The sequence below is a fragment of the Panicum virgatum genome, chromosome 2N (genome assembly GCF_016808335.1).
Source record: "Panicum virgatum strain AP13 chromosome 2N, P.virgatum_v5, whole genome shotgun sequence".
Classification (NCBI taxonomy): Eukaryota; Viridiplantae; Streptophyta; class Magnoliopsida; order Poales; family Poaceae; genus Panicum; species Panicum virgatum.
The window spans coordinates 61,111,454-61,135,686 of NC_053146.1; the positions used below are offsets into that span (position 1 = coordinate 61,111,454).

Here is a 24,233-nt window from a genome sequence, read left to right on the forward strand (position 1 = left end):
TATATTTAATATACCATGCAAACGATTTATAAAATATTGGATTTTAGAATTTTGGATTTAAACACGGCCTTGGCTCTGAGTAGTTGTCGCTAATTTGGTGTGAGAAAAATATTGCTGGTTAGCTGACAAGTCAGTCGATCAGAATCATTAAATTTGTGAGTCTTTCTATAATCGCTGTGTTCGCTTGGTTTGTCAGCCAATCAGCCAGCAGTACTGTTCTCTCATATTAAATTAGCACCAGCCACCATCTACCAGCCAATCAACAGTACTGTTCTCTTATGACAAATCAGCACCAGCTATCAATCACAACCAAGCGAACACAACGAATATGATACTGAGTCGTGCAAATTGTTTCAAAACGGAGTATTTCTTCTTTTTTCTCGATTTGGGATTTTCTTTTTTTCGTTTAGGCCCTGTTTCGTTTTCAAAATATTTTCCATAGTACCTATTACATCGAATTTTCGAACACATGCATGAAGTATTAAATGTAGTTAAAAAAACTAATTACACAATCTAACTGAATAGCACTAGCTGAATTTTTTAAGTCTAATTAGTCTATAATTAAACATTATTTGTGAAATAAAAACGAAATATGCTCTGGTATCGAAACCCAAACTTTTTCATCAACTAAACGCACCCTTAGATTTTACAGGTCATATGAACCAGCTAGATTGCGATCCAATTGGTTTAGAAGGATTGAATCGATCCTGCCAAGTTCCTTTTTCTCCTCTCGTCATTGCTCCCCTCTCAGTCTCTCCTCCTCGCCATTACGGAACAGTAGCGCTACCTTCTCGACATCCTTGCGGCCCTCCATCCCGTGTAGTCAAGCCGAGAGCTGCTCCTATCCCCTCGCTCCCTGGGCCAGCGTTGTGTGCTCCACCCGAACAGAGCGCGCCCCGGCGTGTGGGCTCTGTTGTGCTACGGCCGAGGGCCGACGGAGGAGGAGGATGCAGCGAAGGGGAGGAGACCCATCTTGCAGTAGAGCACGAAGACTTCGCAGTTGTTCTCGAACACATCGTCAAATCTGTTCTGGAGGAGGTGCATCGCGCGGCGCACCACGACATCGAGCCTGCTGTCGCCAAGCTCCATGGTGCAGTTCCCGTCGCGGAGCGGCGGCGCTCCTGCTGCCTTGGAGGAGCGGCGGACAGTGGCTCTCCTGTTCCGTCATAGAGCTGCGGCGCCAGGCGACGCTTTCTGTTCCTATGACAGGAGGGACTCGGCTGGATCGATTCAATTCAATCGGTTACCGATTGGGTCAGCGGTAATCTGGGTACTTCATGCGTTCTCTAAAACGGAAATGATAAAGAAATTCGCGAAATCGAGAAAAGGAGGAGAAACCCTCTATTTTGTGCTATATTTCGAAAAGTTTATGAATTTAATGTCAAAACAATTGAGCTGCGCGTATTCGGTGTCAAATATCGAAATTTCTCTCCTACGATTGTGCTTCGAACAAACACGGTGTGGCCGACTGCTGTGCAGGTTTCAGCGTATGCTACTGTATGAGTTTAGATGCTGTTGATAATTGTAATTGTCCACTGCTGCTACCATAACCTATCCCATGTGTCTTCCACCACGCACTCGCTTTCTCTCATCTTCTTCAGCCTTCTCTCCTTTACTTCGCTGCTTCTCGCCGCGGAATCTTTCTTGGAACCCTAGCAGCTAAGCCATGGTCGGAAGAGGGAAGGCGACCGTGTTGGGTGCCGCCAAGAAGGCCATGTCTAGGAGATCCAAGGCCAGGCTCCAGTTCCTCGTCGGCAGGATCGATGGGCTCCTCAAGGCCAGCAAGTGCGCCAATATGTTCGGCATTAGCGTGCCTGTATACCTTGCCGCTGTGCTCGAGTACCTTGCTGCTGAGCAGCTAAGGTAAGAGAAGACTTGGAAATTTTACTGTTGGAGTCTTTGCTTTGGTTTTGAATAATACTAGTTAATATCCAAAAAAATGATGGAAAAAAAATGCGTGCTGAGGTTTCAATCTCCTTGATAATTGGCGAGGGTTGCAAAATTGGGGTGAAATTCTTGGCAACCAGATTGGAATTTTCACCCAGGTTCTTGGAGCATCAGATCATAAGTCTCAGCACTACATTTCTGTGTATTTGGTACAAAGTGTATAATGAACAAAAGGAACAATAATATCAGAGTTAGCCTACCTCATCATGCATGTTATGTCCGCCCTAAACTAGGTCAGTTTTCTTCCTTTTCCTTTCAATCGCCCCATTATGCCTTTGGTTGCACCTTTCAGATGGATGCTGTCTTGACCATGAGCATCTCTTTTGCTCTATAGGAGAGTGCAAAACAACTAACTCGGAAGGCCAACGTAGGTCTGCTGAATTCCAAATTTTTCCAATAGGACAAGTGTACATCAAGTCTAGTTTAGCAGTTTGATTCTGTTGGTACAGTGAATGGACAAAACAGCGTCGATGTTATCATACCCCCATCGATTTTTCACGTGTTTCGTGTCTGTTGCACGATACTGTTTGCAAGGTTCATTGCAGTGCACTTCGTTTTTTTTTTGGGGGGGGGGGGGGGGGGGGGCTGATGGTTTTCTTGATTTGATATACAACTCAACCTAGTCATCCTCGTCAGAACTTGAGCTATCTGCCCTCCGATCTTCAATTGCAGGGAATTGGTTGCGCCTTGGATCATTGAAAGACGGTTGGGATGTTTGGGGTGGCTGATGGGTCTTTGTTTTCTTTGGAGCTACTTTTGATTCTTCTTTCAGCTCTTTGCATACCTTTTCCAGCATTGTGAGGAAATCACGCACTACCACAAATAACCGTAGGCCTTCATCCTTCCCTGTACTCCCATGAAAATAATCAACGGTGCTTCGGACCATCGAACGTATTTTCTTCTCTTCCTCTAGCAAGAAAGTAACATCAGCTTGAGACTGCTCAGTGAAATGCTTAAGCTTGTGGTGAAACCCACTGTCTTCATCCAAACTTTTCATGCTTGTGTTCAGGAATTCTTTGGTTCTGACAAGCTTGTGGCCAAGGCTTGCTACCGACATAGCCAACTGATCTGCATCCAGGATTGCTGCCTTCTTGACATTTTGGAGTTCATCACCTAAATTTGACACCACTTTCAGTCCAAGTTGTTTATAACCATCTTCAGTTTTTTCCTTGTTGTCATCAGTAACATTATTGGTGTCCAAACTTGATACACTAGTGCTCTGCTCTTTTGCAGCTCGTGTAGCGCGAACCCCTTCAGAACGAATGATTTCTAGAACAACAAAATGTAATAGTGTTGTTTTCCCATCAGTTCCTTTGACATCAGAAAGCTTAAGGAGCGTATCAAGTTTAAAAGCCTGCGCTCCTCCACGAAACGTGCCAACATTCATCCGATTTCCTGTTTTAAGGACCGCCTCTAGTAGCTTCAAGAAAAGGCGACTGTTTGTAAGCTCTTGGCATGCCACCTGATCAGGAAATACCAGGAAACATTATCAATAATGATAAATATAAAGGGTAGAAATTTCAAAGGCTTGTGCAAGTTGTGCATGTTTGCTAATGAAAATTCAAGATCCCATGCTATACAGTGAACAAATAATGATAAATACGTCTGTGTGACATATAACATATAAGTTTAGAGGCTATTACCTCTAAAGTAGCAAAAGATTGCTTCACATTTGAAGCTTCCTCTGGAAGATTGGACATGAAAAGTAATGCATCCAGGCGTTGAAAAACATATGGAATGTCAATAATTGCTTTCAGGAATTGCTCTGCAGGACCAAGTTGAGTGAGTTCCCCAGTGTATAGTCGAAGCCTAAGCTCCTCATCACTACTTGGTATCCACTTCACTATGGTGTCTATCAAGTCTGTTGGAAGATCGTTTCCTACAAATAAGCAAAGGTAGTGGATGTGTTGATAAAAGATGTCAAGGAAGAATCAAAATTGTTCCAAATGAAAAGATTAAAGTTTGATATATATGGAAAAGGCTTAACAACTTATCTTAGGAAAAAAGATTAGTCTCTAATATTTATCTTTATATTTTGAAGGGCTCCATTATTATCATGTGGTAATGTATATTATATCCATTACTACAAGAGAGGTTGTAAACTAGAAGCTAGAGAAATTTAAACTTGTATATAAATATGCAATTACAAGATTATGCACTAAGAGTAAGAGTAAATAGCAGAAAGGAAGACCTATGCAAGTAAAAGATTGGTAATGGCAGAGTCGATATTACCTTCTTTAACGGCACTGCATACTTCCACCGGTGAAACACTTAGAGCTCTCAAGGATATCGCCAGGTTCTGTCCCTTTTTAGGGTCAAGTATCCTTACGAATTGAGGAACATCCTTTGATGCTAAATCTTTTTTGCCATCACCGCCTGTTTTGTCCGTAGAGTTATAACCAAAAAGGGTTTCAATCCTCTCCTCATTGAACCTGCAGACCATTATAGGTAACTGGTGAGATCTTGCAACAGGGGTAGGTGAGGTAAATAGTCGTACGTAAAGCCATAAAGAAACTTACTGGAATGATCCAGATTTAAGGTGATCCCACACCATAGATTGATTAGCATTTGCTGTTACTTTATCCCAAAAGAAGGGCTTTAGTTTTGTTTTAGCTTCTTGAGAACCTGCGCCATCATCTACCTTATTGCCTAACTTGTTCATGGGTGGTGGTGGACGCATTTTGGAACTAGGCAACGCTGGAGGTGGTGGGCCAGGTGCACCAGAAGATTTTGGCGGCGGTGGTGGAGGTCCAACTTTTGGCTGAGGAGCAGTGCTTGGTGGAGGAGGTGCTGTGTTTGGCGGAGTTCTAGTGTTTGGCGGTAGAGGGGTAGAGTTCGGAGCAGGTGGTGGTGTGGATTCTGCATGATGAACTGGCTCAGATGGTGGTGAGGATTCGGCATGAACAACTTGAGCCAGTTTTGATGGTGGCACGGATGCATCAGGAGTTGATGAAGCATCCTGTGGAACTGTATGGGCTGCAGGTGGCCCAACTTGTGGAGGCGATGGCTGCAATATAGGGGTAGAAGAACCAGTAGCCATTGGGTCAGCCCAACTGTTGTAGACTGCTGGGTGAACATTTGTGTCAGGGACTTCAGAAGAGCTTAGTTTGACATTGCCATTTTGGATAGTCTCTGACTTAACCGGCAGTGCTCCCAGCTTGTTGACATCAATTGGATTTCCTTCGGAAGGTATATAAGAAGCAGCTACAAAATCAAGCATGAAAAAATCAATATTAGAACACATTATTATATCAGGTTGGTGAAAGTTGTATGGGTGTTTTTCGTACCAGGCAAATCACTCTGGTTTAGACCTAGAAGTGGTTTATCATCCCTTATAGAAGAGGCCTTGTTTGCACGGCACATGCAGCAACATAAGCACATAAGAGCTAATAATGCTATAGCAGATACACATAGACCAACAATAGCAATGGTTGGTATGCCACTGCTGTTCTCTTTTTTGGCCACTGATTCTTTTGTTGGGGGCACTGTCTTCTCTTTAGGTGGTGTTCCCAATGAAGGATCTGTTTGTTCCTCAGGTATTGGTGAGGAAGGTTCACCTAGAGAGGGTGATGGAGTTGGTTTCACATCTGCTGGTGGTGCTGGATCTACTACTACACTTGGAGGTCCCTGAGACACATCTCTTCTTAAAAAGGCAAGAAGCATTTTTATAAAATCAACGGGCAATTTTTTTGCGCTCTCCTGTGCAACAACAAGTGGCTGCTTGCTTAAGCAGTTCAATAAAGTTTTCTTAATTTCTGGAGATAATGCTTTGCTAGCATCTTCAGTTTCCTTAGTATCTTTTCCAAAGACCGTACGGAGAATGTCAAGTACATGGTTATAATTGAAATGTTTTCTAACGTCTTCGAGAGATCCTTTGTCTAGGCCACATTTGAGCCATACATGTTCCACCTGTATATATGTAAATTATGTCAATCATGTCAGTTTATACAAATTAACCAATACGAGATCATGGACGTGCGGTGAAATTCTTAATGGTAGCATGAATTACCATAACATAATTGATGTTAGAAACTAATGAATATTTATACCTTTAGATTTCAAGTGTTTAATATGCCTGTTGTAAAATATTACTAAATCAATCAAACATCACTACAAAAACTAACAAATCATAGTTTTTCTTAGCAACAACTGTCACAAAATCCTGTCAACACTAGCAAACAAAGCATTAGATGACTGAAGGCATCATATTCTACTCAACAAGTGCGGTGATGCACACTATCAGCACAGTGCAATTTTATAAATAAACTCTATGTTTTTTGTTTGTAAGTCCAGCTTGCTGACAAGTTTAATTAATGTGAAGTAGGCGTTCAACTATAGTATCAAACAAAAAGTAATAAAATCATGTATGACTTTAAAAGTCTGCATCAAACTTTCAAATGCATGCATGTCCAAGATCAAGAAAATACTGCATGTAAAAAAAAACATAGGTTCCATCGAGCAATCTATACGCCCTCCGCATTCCTAGCAAAAAGACATGTATGGAAATCATTGTGCCAACTTCTCTTGCGGTTGGTGTCTCACTATTCATGACTGAAACTAAAATATAAGAACTTAGAAAAGCTCTGCAACATAAATTCAAATATACTTGCCATTTCATCTACTTGTTTGATAAGGATTGGTGTCAAGGCCGGCGGCGACAAGCCCTGTGCGCCAACGAGTAATCCCTCTAATGCATGTGGCACAAGGAGATGCATGGAGATGAGGCACATGCATAGGAGCCATTCCCTCCTGCAGCGCCTCATATTTCCTACCTCCTTCTACACCAATAATGCAACCATGCCAATGTAATTGCCCTGTGAAATATAACAGGAATTCTCCTTCTCCCTCAGAATTTTTTCAGCATCGACAACAATTTATTAGCATCTCAAACCGATTGCTCGACAAAACCCATCAATTTCACCAAAGCAACAAGGGTTACATGCAAGGAGAATGCAAGAAAATGGAGCCACAAAGAGCAAACTTGTGCAATGGACCCCTAGGGATGATGCGGAACCGAAGATGAGGAGTCTCAGAAAGAATCATGAAAGCTGTTGGGAAATAAGATTAGGGGGGCTCCACGGCAAGCAAACATCGGCATGCAAAGCCGCAATGCCCCCCTAGAATGCAGAGGCAAACTGCAAACACGGTTGGAGAAAATCCAATAAAGAAAATCTGTCAAGAAATCCAAATGAAGAACTTGGGGGATAGAAGTAGAAACAACAAAAATAGAAAAAGTCTAATCCTATAAAACACAGTACCAATGCCCCCCTTAAAAATGCAGGACCAAATCCGCGGCAAAACAAGAAATTTAGCGCGCGATCTTGAGCCGGCGGGACGGGCAATTGGTTTCTTCCGCTCCCCTCTTGTTTTCTCCCTCTTTTCTCGTGGTGCCTCCCCGAAATGGGGGAAGAAGAATCGAAGAGGGAGAGGAGGAAGGGGCGGAGATGTGGAGAGCAAAAAAAGAAGAGAAGGGGAGGTTGGTCGCAGGTTGTGTGGTTATATAGATTCATACCAGGTGACGATTTTTCAAGCCATTACCTTGTAAAAATAGTTAGTTATAATCGCACGGTCCAATCAGCTCATACGGATAGTCCAATAAACTCTCGCCATGTATAAACCACTACTTAATTTAAAAAGAGAGAAGTTAGCTGCATCCATATACAAAGAACGACGAATTTGATGATATTCATTCTACATGCAATTAGATTTATAAATTCATTCTACATGCAATTAGATTTATAAAACTAAAAATCCCTTAATTCTTAAAATTGGACAGTAAAAATTAATTTCAGTTTTGTCATAATACTTCTTACGGCAAGGTCTTTAAAATAAGACCGCACTTGACTATGCTTAGATAATATCTTTCACAAAGAAGTTTTTAGAAACTTGAACACGTGACTGTAAACAAACACTTAAACAACAACGAACAAGTGATTATTTTCTATTAACAAAGATTAAACAAAACATAAATAATTTAACATTAAGAACGAATTAATCTGCAAACACAATAGGTAAACATGATCCACCGTGATTTCAGATGGGCTGGATCCTTTGATTATTGGAGCTGTGCACCTTGAACTAGCACAACTTACGATCATGTGCTAACTGCAGCATGGTTTGCAACCATGACTTACCAAACCATATTAATTAACACTGCTCCAGCAGGGCACCGAATAGTTCGGAGTGGTTGCTGGAATTAAGTTGGGTATTATGCAACTTACCCAATGAGCTCTAGGGGTAAGGATGACATCTTTGTACACAATTTGATTAACATGCATGACTCTGCTGCCATTCTCTTCATCAGTACGAAACAGAATAATAAAAAAACTCGATAAGGGGGAGAGACTCCCCCTGATATTTGTCTTAAGAAGATTGTGCCGCGACTCGAGCCTGCTAAGCAAACCGCGCTTTTGTAGCGTATTTGGCTGATCAGTTGCATTGCGAGCGTGTTGGCAAAACAGAATACAGAAGAGGCAGGGAAACAAGCGTTGAAATATTACACAAATATCCCAAACTCTATTTATGATCCAATCTAAAGAATCTCCTATTTAATTTTGTTGGTATGAAGCATAACCATTCCATGGAGGCTTTACCCGCACCATTCTTTGATAAAAGTTCATGCAGCTCACTTGCATTTTTATTCTAAAAAAAAAGCTCACTTGCATTTGGCCAGGCTTCTCAACTCCACTAATTTTCAGGGTTGTGTGACTGTGTGAGATAACGCGGCTCGTAAAGGGTTATAAGCCTCTTAATTGACCGAAGGCACTGATGAGTGGTCTCATCGTTCATGATGTGGGCGACCCTGTTTGCGGAAATCTTCTCTCGGGCAGAACGCTCATGGATACCGACCATAGTAACTTCAATAGGCCATGGGTCATTGCCAATGGCCAGTTTGATGTATCGCTCCATCGCTAGTAGATGGTCATGCCTGATGCAGCATTCAACTATATCAAGCAATGCTTGACGGATGTCATCAGGAAGAATCTGAACATATAAAGCAATTATTAGTTTCAGAATTTTTGAACAACATACACTGAAGAAAGACAGTCAAACTGTAGTGCAACAAACAATTAATTTGTATGGTACTATCCTGAATCTGCTAACGAGAAACAAGTTAGAATGCATGATCCATGAACACTCCATTAGTGTATCTTGTGCACATCAGTTCTGTTAGTTATTTTTGCACGACTGCTTCGATCTGGAATGCAAAACACCTTAATTGATTGTAATTTATGCAAACCGTCTGGCAGGAATCCCCAAGGACGCTCACCTTCTTCCTGCAGAACTCGAACAGGGTGCCGAGGCATCGTGCGGACTGATTGAACCTTTCAACCTCCCACTTCCCGATCGCCGTCCGCTTCTCCATCTCCGGCATGCCATCGAGCTCCTGTCTCCACTGATTAAGCAGCCTGTTGAAGAACACCAAAATCTTGTCTTCCGCTCAAAGCGCGTCGAACTCGGCCTCCATCATCTTCAAGTCCCTGTCTGCACCCGCATCGTCCTCATCCCCGGCAGCGCCACCCCCGCCGGCGGCAAGCTTGGGGCAGGCGTCCCTTGCGGACCTGTGCCGCTGGCGCATCCCGATCACGTCCCCAGTAAGGGAGTCGTTGCTCTGCTGCCCACGGGTCATGCCGAGACCGTCGATTGCGTCAACCGCGCTGGACCTGAGCGCGAGCTCGAGGTGCTCGGCGCAGGCGGCGTCGTCCTCCCGGAACAGCGTGACGGGCTGACGCAGCACGCGAAAGCGCTGGGTCACCTCGTGCCGCGGGAGGCAGCTGAGCTCGCCGTGGGGGCTAGGGCTAGAGATTCCCGCTGCGGCGTGTGGGTCGCTGCCGGGACCGGAGGCGGCTGCGGACTCGAGGCAAGAGGACACCGGCGCGCTGGTCTTGGGCTTAAGGCGCTCATCGCGGCGCTGCTGGAGCTGCTTCCGCTCCAGCTCCGACCGCCGCACGAAGCTTCTCCCCGCGAAGTCCACCCTCGCCGCCTTCCGCTTCTTCTGCAGCTCCTGCTTGAGAAGATCCATCGTGCTAGCGTTTCGCGCTTTCTCGGAGATTAGGGGATCGGGGGAGCCCCCGTGTGCGTCAGAGCAAATTAGACTGTGACCATGTTTAGTTCCAAAATTTTTTCAAGATTTCTCGTCACATCAAATTTTAAGACACATAATAATTAATTGCATAGTTTAGCTGTAAATAATGATATGGATTTTTTTGAGCCTAATTAGTCTATGATTTGACACTAATTACTAAATAAAAACAAAAGTGCTACAGTAACCGAACCTAAAAAATTTCGCGAACTAAACATGCCCAGTGTTTAGCTGCTAAAAAGTTTGGGTTTTGGTCGGTAGCATATTTCATTGTTACTTGACAAATAATATTTAATTATGAACTAATTGGGTTTAAAAGATTCATCTCATGCTAATTAGTTAGACTATATAATTATTTATTTTATTAACTGTATTTAATGCTTCATGCATGTGTCCGAAGATTCGATGTGACTGGTACTGTAGAAATTTTTTCACCAACTAAACAGGGCCGGCTAAGAAGCGCCACGTCACGCGCAGAAGCGACGGGTCCCATCAAAATTTAATGCTACGCTGTGATGTGGACGGATCAGACCGGAGGAGCAGCTCTCTTCGTCTGCTTCTGCTGGTGTGTGGTGAACCGCCCACTCCTGTTTTCTCTCACCTCCCGATTGGTTTTCGCCGGCTTCTCACTCACTATAATACTTGTTCTCAGTGCCTGCATTTGACGCCACCCTTCCAAATACGAGATGGCTCCGACTCCGATCCTACCTGGTCTTGTGTTGGACCGTGCTTGTACAGTTATTAAGCAATAATCTATATCTATTAATAAAGCGAGTAAAATTTGGTCCGTCTTATGTCATTGACATGTGGGTCTTAGTCCATCTCATATGCAAGTCGGACTAACCTTTCATCAATCGGAATCCTAATTAGAACCTAGACAAATCAATCAAAATCATAATCGGACCCCGGATAAATCAATCGGAATCCAATCCGATCCCAAACAATTAATGTCTCACATGATTACAACATGATTTGTACAATGGAGAATAAACACAAAGTTGGTGATATTATTTTGTTGATGATATCATGTATGATATCATATAAAATTATTATATTACTTTTAGCAACGCACGGACACTATGCTAGTAAGCATACCGAAAATTAAATGTTACAGCAACTGATTCGTTGAAAGTTGAAACCTTGAGCAGAATTGAATACGATCGAATCATGGCGGCGTACCAGGGCGACGTCGGCGGCGGGGCGGGTCGCATCAGCGGCCTCCCCGACCACTTCCTCCACAGGTTCCTGCTCCTCGTCCCGGGCGGCACGGCAGCCGACGCCGCGCGCACCAGCGTCCTCTCCCGCCGCTGGCAGCCTGGCACCACGTCTGGGCCCACCTACCCGAGCTCGCGCTCTGCTACGACCACCGCACGAAGCCGCGAACCTAATCATCCGATTGACTTGCATTTCTGTACGAGTTGCAGGAGTACCGTCAATCTTGATCTCGTACTTGTCATTTGGAGTGCTTGCAAAACGAGTTGTGGCCATGGCAAAACCAAATAGGGAGGAAGAGTGCAGGAACTGAAGAAGGTTACAGGATTGTCTCATGTTGCTTTTTGCAAGCACATTAATTACTTGTTTCTGCTTTTTCATATTAACCTTTTGTTCTCTGCATCTGGTTTGCAAGCACTTAATATCGTTTAGTAAGTAAAAGAAAAAACCCATTTTATTATGTTGCTAAAAAATTTCTTTCTTTAATTCGAATCACCAGATCAAATATTTGATTGTGGCATTAACTAAAAACTCTGAACTTTTGTTTCTGAAATTTGGCTCATTTCTGCAATTTTGCAAGTTTGTGATTTGAAGATGACACCATGATCTAAAACCTAGAATTTCCATTCTAGAGTCAGGCGCAATTCTATGATATAAACCTTCGAGCCTACATTTTGCTAATAACATGACCTGTCTGTAAGGCGTTACCTCATTTGCCAATATCAAACTGCTATTACATATAATCAGTTAATCATGTGATGAGCACATCATGCTATTGCACCTAAAATGGTCATATGAGCAATAAACTGCAGAAAACTCAAAGGAAACCTTCTTGCATGACATAGTGAACCTTTATTCTTGCTCTCTTTGTTCCTGGCTCAAAGACATTGAGTACTATACTAACGCGCCAGGAATTGGCGCGCGCTCATGCGTCGCGGCCCCACGTGGGCCCTAGGGTACTGTTCATCATTTAAAAAATAATAAAATGTCTGTTCATGTGGGGCCGGGGTACTGTTCATAATAAAAAATAATAAAAAAGGTACTATTCATGTGGGCCCCATCGGGTACTGTTCATAATAAAAAATATAATTCGAAATTAAAAATAAAAAAATTAAAAAGTGGCCCATGTGTTTAAATGTTTAGTTTTTTATGAAAAAAATTATATACTACATTTACCTCTATTATATATTGGATTTTATTTTCACTTTGTGAACTCGCAAAATATAATTGAATCATACATTCATTTCTAACCCTATCATTTTTTCTACCAAAATTAATAATTAGTGTAAGCTAATCCATCAATTATATCTACTAACATACACAAAATAAATTCTTCTATGTACTATTTATACAGGGATGGGCCCTGTGTGTTATTTAGGTGTTACCCACATAATATTCAATTAGAATCCACCCACAAAATATATTTAATTATTTATTTACATGAAAACAATAACCATATTTCATACACTACGTCTACACGTGCTAGCCCCTACTACTTATTGGATTTTAATTCCACTTCATAAACTCGCAAAATATAATTATATGACAATCTATCAACTATACCTATCACACTTCATTCAATACATCAACACGTTGCCAAAATATATAAGCACGATATTGCTTTAACTGTAATATATGATAATATATATTTATTATTATTTTACATCAAATCTTTTGCTACAGGCGCGCAAAGCGCGCCAACCTGCCTAGTTGGTTCTATTTTTCCAATGAGTACAAGTTAACAGTTGTTTTGTGTTTTTGTATGGATGAATTTAGTCTTACTGGAGTGTACTCGTACAAAAGAAAATGTTTGAATACAGGGGCGGATCTAGGGAGTGGGCCAGGTGGGCCCTGGCCCACTCTAAGATTTGGCCCAAGTACTCTTATCCCCTGGTTTTCTCTTATCTATCCTTATTTATTACGCACAGGAAAATAGCTACTAATATTTTCTTATGTACAACAATTGATAATTGAATTGAGAAAATGAAAAGTGAAATTATATTCTTTATAAGATTAAATTGACTTATTCACTAAAATATCTAAAAAAGTCTTCTACTGGACCACCCTAACTAGAAATCCTAGATTCACCACTGTTTGAATATCACAAAAGACATTTGATTTTGTACCCCTTCAGTTTGGTTCCTTATCTTGAATGATCTCCACGTATCTGTCCATCTTAGATTTGTCGATCATGTTTCATCTTGCAAGTGGGGAATCAAATATGTGGATTTTGGAACTAAGCTAGACAACTCGTTTCTAAGGTCTGGAGCATGTGTGTTTTCAAATCTCTTATTTTGCGCACAACCTTTTAAGATATGTTGGACCCTAGGTCTATATTTCAGCCTCACATCGATGACATATTGTGAACCCACGAAGTTATTCAATGCGATATTGTAGAATCTCCCAACTTATCAGGGTTCTCTTGTGGGCATGTTCAATTGTACATTGATACTGATAGAACATACTTTAAATTCTAAAACATGTTTATATCGAATCATGCTAGTATTGGCCAACATTTGGATGCAAAGAGTTGCACTTTGTCCAATACTCCAATAGCTAGGTGCAACCTCAACATTATCGCTGTTACTGCTGAAAGTTCTAGAACCATTGGCGGAGGTGCATCATATAATATTCTGCCATTGCAAACTACGCTGAATGGTTTCAAAATGACGAGTCTACACATGCGTACACCTTGATTTTTTTTCTAATAACAATATTTGTTTGTTAAACCTCAAAATAAAGTTTATTAATGATGCTCCTTGATACATTGAACCTTTTGGTTTATATCTATGTTTTCTTGAATTTGTTGCTTTTTTTGTTACTATGAGGATACATGCTGTATAGGTTTCTCAGGTGGATCTAGTGTTGCTAACAATGCAGATTCTAATTCTTGAAGATGAACAATCTTGTACTTGAAGCGCTGTTGGCAAACCTTCATGTAACTCAATCTCCTAGAATGAGGGTGAAACAGAACATACCTTGTACCTTGCCCACACTGCCCAATTTCTAATGGCCATATCTTAGCATTTTTTTACTTGTTGAATTTTTCTCTACCTGTACAGGAAATTTGCATTGGAATCATGGGGAACTTAGCATGTCATGAATATCTAGTTAATGCAATTAGCATGCAAAATGGTTTGATTACTAAGGTTGTGGATCAGCTATTCCTAGATGACTCTGCTTGCCTTCCTGAAGCATTTAGGTCAGGTTTTCGTGAGTATGGAGGTTATACTAATTATAGTAATCATGTAGTGCTTTCTTAGTATCTTATTTGCTAAAATAAAACTTGCCCTCTGTTAATTGATTCCATGTTGTAGTGTATTGTTTTCCTGGGTACCTTCAAGTTAGGTAGTAGCTAATGCATAATGTTGAAATATGCAATGCATACTTGGAACATTCTAGAAGTTTGTGGAAATCACAAGAAACTAACTTTGCAATGCATGAGGATAAGATCATGCCAAGGTAAGAAGATTCTAGAAGAGTGGAGAGCAAGTATGGGTAATAATTATCATACTTCATGGTGAAATGTATAATTCTCTAGAAGAAAGATATTTATACGATAGGATAAAAATAGATAAAACTCTATAAATATAGAAGAGTATAGAAGGTGGACACATGGCAACACCATATGAACCATGAAGTCCTATAAATAGGGGTGTCCCTCTCCACCTTGCCATACCATGTCATAAGAGATCTCAAGTAGGAGATGGTAAAGTTGCCATGTAGTGTAATGGTGTCATGGTAGGATAGCTACATAAAGAGTGTAAGTGTCATCTCGTGTTGTATCAAGTTGAGTTGTGAATAAAAATTTGAGTTCCCTTGTAAGTGTTAGTCTCCCAGTCTCTAGCCCTCGGGATCACAAAGAGTCTGGGCTTCATCGTAGGAAGGCTCTGCCTCCCAGAAGCAGCTTCATCTGTTAGTAGGCTCTGCCACCCAGAAGCAAGAAAGCGGCTCTACCGTTGAAAGGACTTTATACATTAAGTAGCTAGAAATTGAAAAAATTAACGGACTCTAGAGCGAGTTGGTGTGTCTTCGGTGTAGAGTATTAGGGCCATCTCAATTCCCGACACATAACATTCTTTCTGGTGTAGGCGCATAGCCATGTGAAGGTACACATATTCCAAACCTTTGAATTCTATTTCTCTCGGAAGTGAATGAATTTTATTTCTCTCGGAAGTGAAAGCAGAGGGAACACCAGTTCAACAATGCGTAAGGAGGTTTTGAAGGTCTTCATCTATTCCTCCGCTTGGCACTTACTCATCCAATACAAGACACTGAAGCGAACATGTCTTACCAACTTGAATGAGTTTAGTTGCTCGATTTCCACGCAGTATCCATGAAATCAGTAATCCTCACATTCTGCTTGTGTTCCAATGCGAAGCTCACTGTGGTTGGGAATCTTAAGCTCTAAGCTCCTTTGCGACAATTTCAGCGCTCTATACATGTAAAAGCACGAGAAGTTAGTTGGCAGCTTACTTAACCATATCTATGTTGAATGATTATTCACAAGCGAGAATGAGCACTGACCTCTTCTGATACAATTTCAATGCAGCCGATTTTTCTGAACTTGTCAAGGATGTCCTCAGTTGATTCAATGTACTCCGAAGAGACTGAATTTCTTGAGAGGCTTGCTGCGGTGCACTACCTCCGCCTCACTTGGGAATTGACCAATCCATCTCCTCAAGCTCTGGAACATTTATGATAGCAGGTATCTCCTTAGAGGCAAAGCAATCCAATATTGCAAGTCTTTCAAGTTTCGGGGCATCGATAGCCAACTCTTGCAACTCGTCAATTCTTGCAAGGCGGATTTTAAGCAGAACGCCTGATTTGATCCTGATGACAGGTGTACCAAGATCATGCTCATCTCAAGTACTTCCAATACGTCACAGCATATCGAGACTACCAGCCCCGGGTCTGGTCCAGCCCTCGTGAACGGAACACCGAAAAAAAAGTTGTTTCAATGCGCTTAAGCATTGCAAGGGAAGCCTGTAGCACCATGATGGGCTTATCATCCACGCGGAGTCATAGGCATGGGACCAGCGAAAAGAAGAACTCGCCCGTCAGGGCGGGCTGCGGCGGCTCGGAGCCAGGTAGCAATGCGCGCGGCATTGATGCCGCGACACATGGTCGCGTGGACCCAGGTCGCCGCCGGCGTGGCCAGCGCGCCGCCCACGAAATCCAAGAATCGCCCTGGGTGGCGGTGTCCTCCATGAGCATTAATGTCTGCAGACGGGTCCAAATCGACCGCCATCGACGGCTGAGTACGGATGTTCTCACGGCCTTATCTATTCTGAGGCGGCTGAGGACGACGGCAAGAAGATCGTCCGGCAGCTGGCTGAGGTGATCCGCTCCTTCGCCGCCGACTGGAATGGGGGTCGTAGCCGCGCTTTCGCTGGCGCGGACGGTCGTCGTGGGCGGTCGCTCCCTGCCGCAGATGGTGGCCGTGGGCGCGCACTCGCTCCCACGGACGGGGGCCGCGGGCGCGCGCTCCGTGCCGCTGACAGGGGCTGCGGGCGCGCGCTCCGTGCCGCTGACGGGGGCCGTGGGCGGCCTGTTGCTGCCACAGACGGTGGTTGTGAGCGTTCGCTCGCTGCCGCCATGGACGGTGGCCGCGGGCGTGCGCTCCTCGCCAGCGATGGCGGTGAGGGGGACCCTGCCGCCGGGCGCAGGGGCGCTCTCCCTTCCTCGGATAGTGGTCGTAGCTGCACGCTCCCCGCCAACGACGGTGGCCAGGAGGTCCCCGGCGCCAGGCGCGGGGGTGTCGTGGCGCAGGACGGGGGCCAGCTTGCTCTGGCTTTCAGCCATGGCCATTGTTTGTTCGACGAATCGCGTTGGCGATTCAGATACGGTTTGATTTCTTTTATATACGAAGAAGATCCTATGGAACAACTTGTGTCAGGGTAAAAGAAAGGCGGTCGCACGGTGTGGCGTGCTGGTTGTCTGGCTCGTCGGTTCGGAGGAGCAGAGTGCTCTGCGACATACTATGGGGTATGGTCCGCGCTGGCGAGTCTTAGGCAAGCGTGACTGGTTCTGGAGCTGCCGCCCGAAAGCCCAAGAATGGTACCCAAGGATTGGGCGGATGAGCAAATTGATCTAAAAACTGGAGACTGACTGGGACCGATTTGACAATTTCTAGTGTGGCAAACATGGAGGAGTTTGTTCAAAGGGCTGGACCTGCTAAGAAAGGGCATTATGTAGCACAATGGTGATGGTGAAATGGTTGAAATATGGAATAATCCCTGGCTGCCTAGGGGTTCAACTCGTCAGGCGTCCGCCTAGCCACTGTACGTGGGCGCTCAATACTGAGGTGAATGAGTTGATCCATCCACAAACAACGAGGTGGGGTGAACAGTTGGCGAGGGACACCTTTCATGATAAGGATGTGGAAATAATCCGCGCAACTCCACTGAAGGATCACGTGCAATACCCGCAGGGTCCGACTTCAGAATTTACAGTTCACCATCCGTCAATGGGCATCTCGTTTCCTTGGAAGGAAATCTGGGCGCTGAAATGTCTGGATAGTGAAGCATTGTGTGTGGAGAATGGCTCATACATACTAGTTTCCGATGCGAAGGAAGATATATAACGAAGGCATTGGCATTGGTACTGGATTTCCTATGTGCTGCAGAATGCATGAAGATGGAGGCCACCTGTTCTTTTAAGTGCAAATACTCAAAAGCAGTGTGGAGAGAATTGTATCTGGAGGCTGGCTCTGGCAGCATTGCAGTCTTCCAAGGAAGTGTTGTTACAGATCTGGCGATGGAAAGAGGAATTGCAGATCAGAGTGCCCATTACATGTGGAAGCTGTGGTCTGTAAGAAATGTAGTTGGTGCTGACAGTGTGCAACAGCCACAGCCTGCTCAAACCAGTTCCACGATACGAAGGCACAGTTACCTGGATTTCTCCATGCCTACCAGAAGAATGGTGATGACGTGCACAGTCCTGTGAAGAAATGATGCAGGGCACCAGCACCTGACTATCTGAAAATTAGCACAGCACTGACTGGGCCTTGTGACCAGCCGATGAGCAAGAGAGGAGATGCTTGGGACGGCGCAAGGCCCTGAGCAAGAAACAGTGTACTGGAAGAAACTGTGGGGACCGGAGCGAAATGTCCCGGAAAGAGCAAAAACTTCCTTTGGCGACTACGTATCTCCTAACAGTATAACACGCTATGCAGTGAGGAGAATCCTAGATCGGCGAGGGATGAATCTAGACGTACACCCTGTGTGTGATGCGCCATCGCTTCAACGAGGATGAATGGCGGCATCTTTTCTTCAAGTGCAAGCACGTAAATAAGGTAAGCAGATCATGCACCGAGAACCTAGGCTGTTTCCAGCAGCGCTCGCATCGCGCCGCGCATGCGGAAAAAAAAGGTACGCGAGGCAACTGTAGTAGTGTCCAGCAGAATGCGAATGCGAACACGCAAAAAAGAAGATGTCCCAGACGAAGCGCAAATCCACGCGTTCTCTCTCCTCCCCGCATCCTTCCCGGCCACGGCGGGCTCGAGCTGGGCCCTCCTGTCCGCGCTTCGCTAGCAGGAGATGACAAACTCGAGCTGGGCCCTCCCCGCCCGTGATGCCGTCTTTGGACTTCGTGTCGTCCGCACGCTGCTGGAACAAGCGCTCCCCTTTCTCAATGGAAGATGTGGGCCCCGTTGCAAGTACGCCGTATTCTCCGCATCCGCATCCGACCACCGCTGGAAATAGCCTGGCGCATAACACATCGTGGTGCTTCAACGAGGATGCTATTAAGCAAGGAGCTCCCTGGACCTAGTATGGAATAGCAGTACGAACGAAAGAGATCAGTTGCTTGTTATAGAACTTGTTGGTGTGTGGTTTAGGCCCATCTAGAAGCCCATGTACAAGATACTATATTGCCCACCCTCTAGGGTTTGGAGGAATACATGGAAATTAATTCCAAACAAGGTATCTAGCCTTCTCTTCTCTCTCTCTCCCTCCCTCCCTCTAGCCGGCCACCGCCAGACCATCCCGCCGCCGCCGCCGTCGCCATGGCCCGCCGGCCGCCGGCCGCCGGCGCCGCCCCAGCCCCTCTCCTCCTTCCCTCCCCTCTCCTCTGCTTCCGGCGGCGCCTCCTCTGCTCCCGGCAGGACCTTCTCTGTTCTGGCCGCCTGGCCGCCGGCGCCTTGGCCCGCCGCCGCCCTTGCCACCGTGGCTCCCCTCGACGCCGAGCCCATCCACCCACCGCTGGCCGCCGCGACAGATCTGGCCACCCTAGGCGCGGATCCGCCGACGGGGGGTGCGGATCCGCCCGTGGGGGGCGCCGCCGCCGCCGCCGCTGCCCAGGGCGCGCGCGGGCGCGGCTCACACCGGCGCCGCCCAAATCGCCGCCGCCGCTACACACGGTGCCGCTGCGGAGAGCCCTACTGCCACCGCCGCCGCTGCAGCCGCCCAGGGCGCGGACGCGGCCGTGGGAGCCGGAGTGGGGGCTGCGGGAGCCGCCGCCGCCGCCGCCGCCCCACCTCCTCCGTGGACCGGGCTCGGTATGCACCCCGCGGATGCGCCCTTCGCCGCCGCAGCCTTCCGCGGGACGCAGATCATTGCCGGAGCTCCTACGGCCGATGCTGCGGCTGGTCCGCGCGGCTGCCCTCGTTTGGGAGCGCGAGCGCTCCGCAGCCGATGCTCTCGCTCGCCGGGTCGCTGAGGCGGAGCACTACATCCTCCTTATCGGCCAGCAGTCCGCCGTCCCCTTCGTCGAGCACGCCGCCTCTTCTTCCCACCAGGCTCCGCCCTCGGGTTCTGGACCCCGGTCCGACCCGACCGATCCCATGGTCGCCCAGCTCCACCTTCAGGCCGTCGACGTCCAGAACGTCAAGACCCTGGTCTCCGTGCTCCTCGACCCTATGTCCTCGTCCTACGGGAGCTGGCGGGACCAGGTCCTCCTTGCCCTCCGCCGCTACGCCCTCGACGACAACGTCCTCCTCGACATGCCAGTCGAGACGCGGGACGTGGTGTGGCTGCGCCTCGACAGCGTCGCCCTGTCCTGGATCTTTGGGACCATCTCTTTAGATCTGCAGGACATCGTCAGGACTCCTGGATCTTTGTACTAGGGCTCCTGTTGAGCACCTTTGTCATGCGTGCCAGCTTGGTCGTCATGTTAGACTTCATTTTTTTTCTTCTTCTTCGCATGCGACACATGCCTTTGATCTTGTTCATTGTGACCTGTGGACTTCTCCTGTACCCAGTATTTCTGGTTACAAATACTATCTGGTGGTGGTTGATGATTTTTTTCATTACTCTTGGACTTTTTGTTTGCACACTAAATCTGAGACTTTTCTCACCCTCCTCCACTTCTTTGCCTGGGTGTCCACTCAGTTCGGCCTCACCATTAAGGCCGTCCAGTGTGACAACGGGCGTGAGTTCGACAACTCCACCTCCCACTCTTTCTTCCTCTCTCGGGGTGTTCAGCTGCGCATGTCTTGTCCGTATACCTCTCATCAGAACGGCAAGGCTGAGCGGGTGATTCGCACGACGAACGACGTCATGCGCACCCTTCTGATCCAGGTCTCTCTGCCTCCCTGCTTCTGGGCTGAGTGTCTCCACACCGCCACCTACTTGCTCAACCGCCTTCCTTCCACAGCTTCTCCTGCTCTCACTCCTCACCACGCTCTTTTCGGTACCCCTCCAAGCTACGACCACCTTCGTGTCTTCGGGTGTGCCTGTTACCCTAACATCTCCACCACTGCTCCTCACAAGTTGGCACCCCGCTCGGCTCGTTGTGTGTTTCTTGGTTACTCCCCTGACCACAAGGGGTACCGATGCTTTGACCTCTCCTCTCGCCGGGTCCTTATCTCCTGACACATTGTGTTTGACGAGTCGGATTTCACCTACTCCATCTCCTCTACACCTTCACCTGACCCCGAGTTGGAGTCCTTGTTTTCGTCTGACCCGATGGTTCAGTCACCTTTGTATGTCTGTCCTTTCCCTGTAGGTCTTCCTCGTACACCAACATCGCCTCCGGTGGTCTCTGCCGCGCCTCGCGAGGCCCCGGTACCTTCTGTTGCGTCACGTGCGGGCCCGGTGTCTCCTGTCGCGCCACGCGCGGCCCCCGGTGACCTCTGCTGCGCCACGCGCGGGCCTGGTGCCTCCTCCTGCACCTGCCCACTATGCTCAGCTGGTGCAGGTGTACCGACGTCGCTCGGTGCCGGCACCGGCGCCGACTCTGGCTCCGGGGGCTCCAGCGTCCCTGCCGCCACCTCCATCGGAGCCGCCGCCACCGCCTCCTCCACCGTCTCGCTCGTGTGTCGAGCCGGAGGTGTACCACCCGCCCGTCATCCATCGGGATCCTGGTCATACTCATCCCATGGTGACTCGACGTATGGCTTCTCAGCCCTTGACTCTCTCCGGTACCCTCTTCTGTCCGCGACGCCCTGGCGGACCCCCACTGACGTCGTGCGATGGAAGAGGAGTACGCGACTCTTCTTGCCAACTAGATGTGGGACCTCGTGCTGCGTCCGTCTGGTTGCAATGTGGTCACTGGCACATGGATCTGGACACATAAGCGTCGAGCTGATGGTACACTGGATCGCTACAAGGCTCGCTGGGTTCTTCGGGGTTTCACCCAGCGGCCTGATGTGGACTATGATGAGACTTTCAGTCTAGTGGTGAAGCCTGCTACGGTGCGCATGGTCCTATCGCTCGCTCTCTCTCGCTCTTGGCCTGTGCACCAGCTGGATGTGAAGAATGCGTTTCTTCATGGCACTCTGTCAGAGATAGTCTAGTGTTCTCAGCCAGCGGGATTTGTGGACTCCAGTCGTCCGGATCTGGTCTACCGGCTCAACAAGTTTCTCTATGGTCTGAAGCAGGCTCCTCGGGCTTGGTATTCTCGGTTCGCCACGTTCTTGCTGACATTGGGGTTCACCGAGACCAAGTGTGACACTTCTTTGTTCATCTAATGTAGTGGGGATGAGACTGCCTACCTGCTGCTCCATATCGATGACATTGTGCTCACAGCATCCAGTCAGTAGTTGCTTCAGCGCATAATTTTCTCTCTGTTGCAGGAGTTTGCTATGAAGGATCTTGGTCAGCTCCATCACTTCTTGGGTGTTACTGTTGAGCCTCGCCCGTCTGGTCTTCTCCTTCACCAGCGGCAGTATGCACTCGATATTCTGGAGCGGGCTGGGATGACTGATTGCAAGCCTTGCTCCACTCCTATCGACACTCAGGCGAAGCTATCTGTTGCTCTGGGTGATCCCGTGGCTGATCCTACTGCCTACCGGAGTCTTGCTGGAGCCTTGCAGTACCTCACTTTCACCAGGCCGGATCTCACTTATGCCGTTCAGCAGATCTGTCTTCATATGCATGATCCCCGGGAGTCACATCTTGCTGCGCTAAAGCGTCTCCTCCGGTATGTCCGTGGCACTGTTGACCTCGGCCTGGTTCTTCACCGCCCCTCTGCTGAGCTGGTTGTCTACACCGACGCTGACTGGGCTGGCTGTTATGGACACTCGCCATTCCACTTCCGGCTATGCCGTCTTTCTGGGTGGCAACCTTGTCTCCTGGTCGTCCAAGCTGCAAGTGGTGGTCTCCCGCTCCAGTGTCGAGGCGGAGTACCGTGCTGTCGCTAACGGCGTGGCGGAGGCGTCCTGGCTTCGACAGCTTTTGGCGGAGCTCCATAACCCGCTCGCCAAGAGCACGCTCATCTACTGCGACAACGTCGGCGCCGTGTACCTCTCCACCAACCCCGTCCAGCATCAGCGGACGAAGCATGTGGAGATCGACTTGCACTTTGTTCGCGACCGGGTCGCTATCGGCGATGTTCGGGTCCTCCATGTCCCGACCACCTCTCAATTTGCCGGCATCTTCACCAAAGGTCTTCCCTCCTCGACCTTTATAGTTCAGACTGCGGGGGATGTTGGTGTGTGGTTTAGACCCATCTAGAGGTCCATATACAAGATACTATATTGCCCACCCTCTAGGTTTTGAAGGAATACATAGAAATTAATCCCAAACAAAACTGTTGCCGCACTGGTGTCTAGAGGGAAACCGTGCCCGGGAGGGTGAAGGGCGCTGACGCACGAGTTTCTGGAGCTCGCATCGCCTGAGCTTGTGGCCTGTGGCAGGAATCAGAGCAGCCAGTGACTTGGGGATGCAGCAATCAGCATGTTATAGTTGGAACAGACTCCATGAGTCCATGATGTTGAAGATAGCGCTGGATGGCATCTTTTTCGTTTGTTTAGTAGCTTTGTTAGGTCTGCTCAGTATATTTCTACTACCAGTGGCGAATCCAGAAATTCTTAGGGGGGGGCTGATTTCTTCTTTCCTCTCTTCTTCCTCTCTTTCTTCCTCATCTTTTCTTCTCCAAAATAAAGGGGGGGCTCCATGGTGTTTTTGGGTCTAGGGGGCGGCTGGAGCCCCCCTAGACCCACTGCTGCCTTCGCCCCTGTCTACTACCAAATATTCAGTTTTGGGGTTTTGGCTGTTGTTCTAGCAGACTTGTAGCACCTGCACCCAGCGTAGTCACTGAAACCTTTTAGCAGTCTGCTTGCTGTAGGTCGCATAGAGTACGATAAAACAAAACTACTACCGAGTATCCCCGTGCAATTTTTTTTGCGAAGGGATGCGAATTCCATTAAAGAAGTAAAACAGTACATCCCCGAAATACATCCATAACCTTGGAAGAAAAGAAAATTACAAAAAAGGACACGAAGGGCTTCTTTGCAAACTTTCTCGTCTTCCAGGTTCTTCTCCACCCGTGGCGACGCCTCGCCGCAGAGCGCTCGCCGCCGACCACCGTCCTCTCCAGCTGAAGTCGACGTAGAAGACCAGCGCATGTTGAAGCCGCAAAACCAACGATTCGGTACACTGGATCGCATCTAAACCGCTGAAAGAACTTCGGCATCTTCTCTGTCCAGTTTCGCCAGTAGCATCCGCCGCCGCCAGGAGAACAACTGACGGCCAGAATCCAATCCCCACCACGGGGAAGATTGGAAGCTCCCATCCCTTTGCAGAGATGAAGCAAAGAAAGAGCCGCC

General features: G+C 47.1%; 2 protein-coding genes across 2 annotated transcripts; both read right to left on the reverse strand.

The window, feature by feature from the left end:
* Window positions 1–2,566: 2,566 nt before the first annotated feature.
* On the reverse strand, window positions 2,567–9,313 carry LOC120662856 (formin-like protein 11). The gene is made up of 8 exons (XM_039941918.1): window positions 9,188–9,313; window positions 8,797–8,931; window positions 6,558–6,725; window positions 5,235–5,856; window positions 4,467–5,151; window positions 4,180–4,379; window positions 3,591–3,826; window positions 2,567–3,409 (listed from the first exon to the last, which is right to left on the reverse strand). The coding sequence occupies exons 1-8, from the start codon at window positions 9,311–9,313 to the stop codon at window positions 2,567–2,569; spliced, it is 3,015 nt and encodes a 1,004-aa protein (XP_039797852.1).
* LOC120658959 lies at window positions 8,442–10,007 on the reverse strand. Its single transcript, XM_039937066.1, has 2 exons — window positions 9,218–10,007; window positions 8,442–8,931 (listed from the first exon to the last, which is right to left on the reverse strand). Exon 1 carries the CDS (start codon window positions 9,968–9,970, stop codon window positions 9,389–9,391), a length of 582 nt encoding a protein of 193 aa, XP_039793000.1. The 5' UTR covers window positions 9,971–10,007; the 3' UTR covers window positions 8,442–8,931; window positions 9,218–9,388.
* Window positions 10,008–24,233: the final 14,226 nt, after the last annotated feature.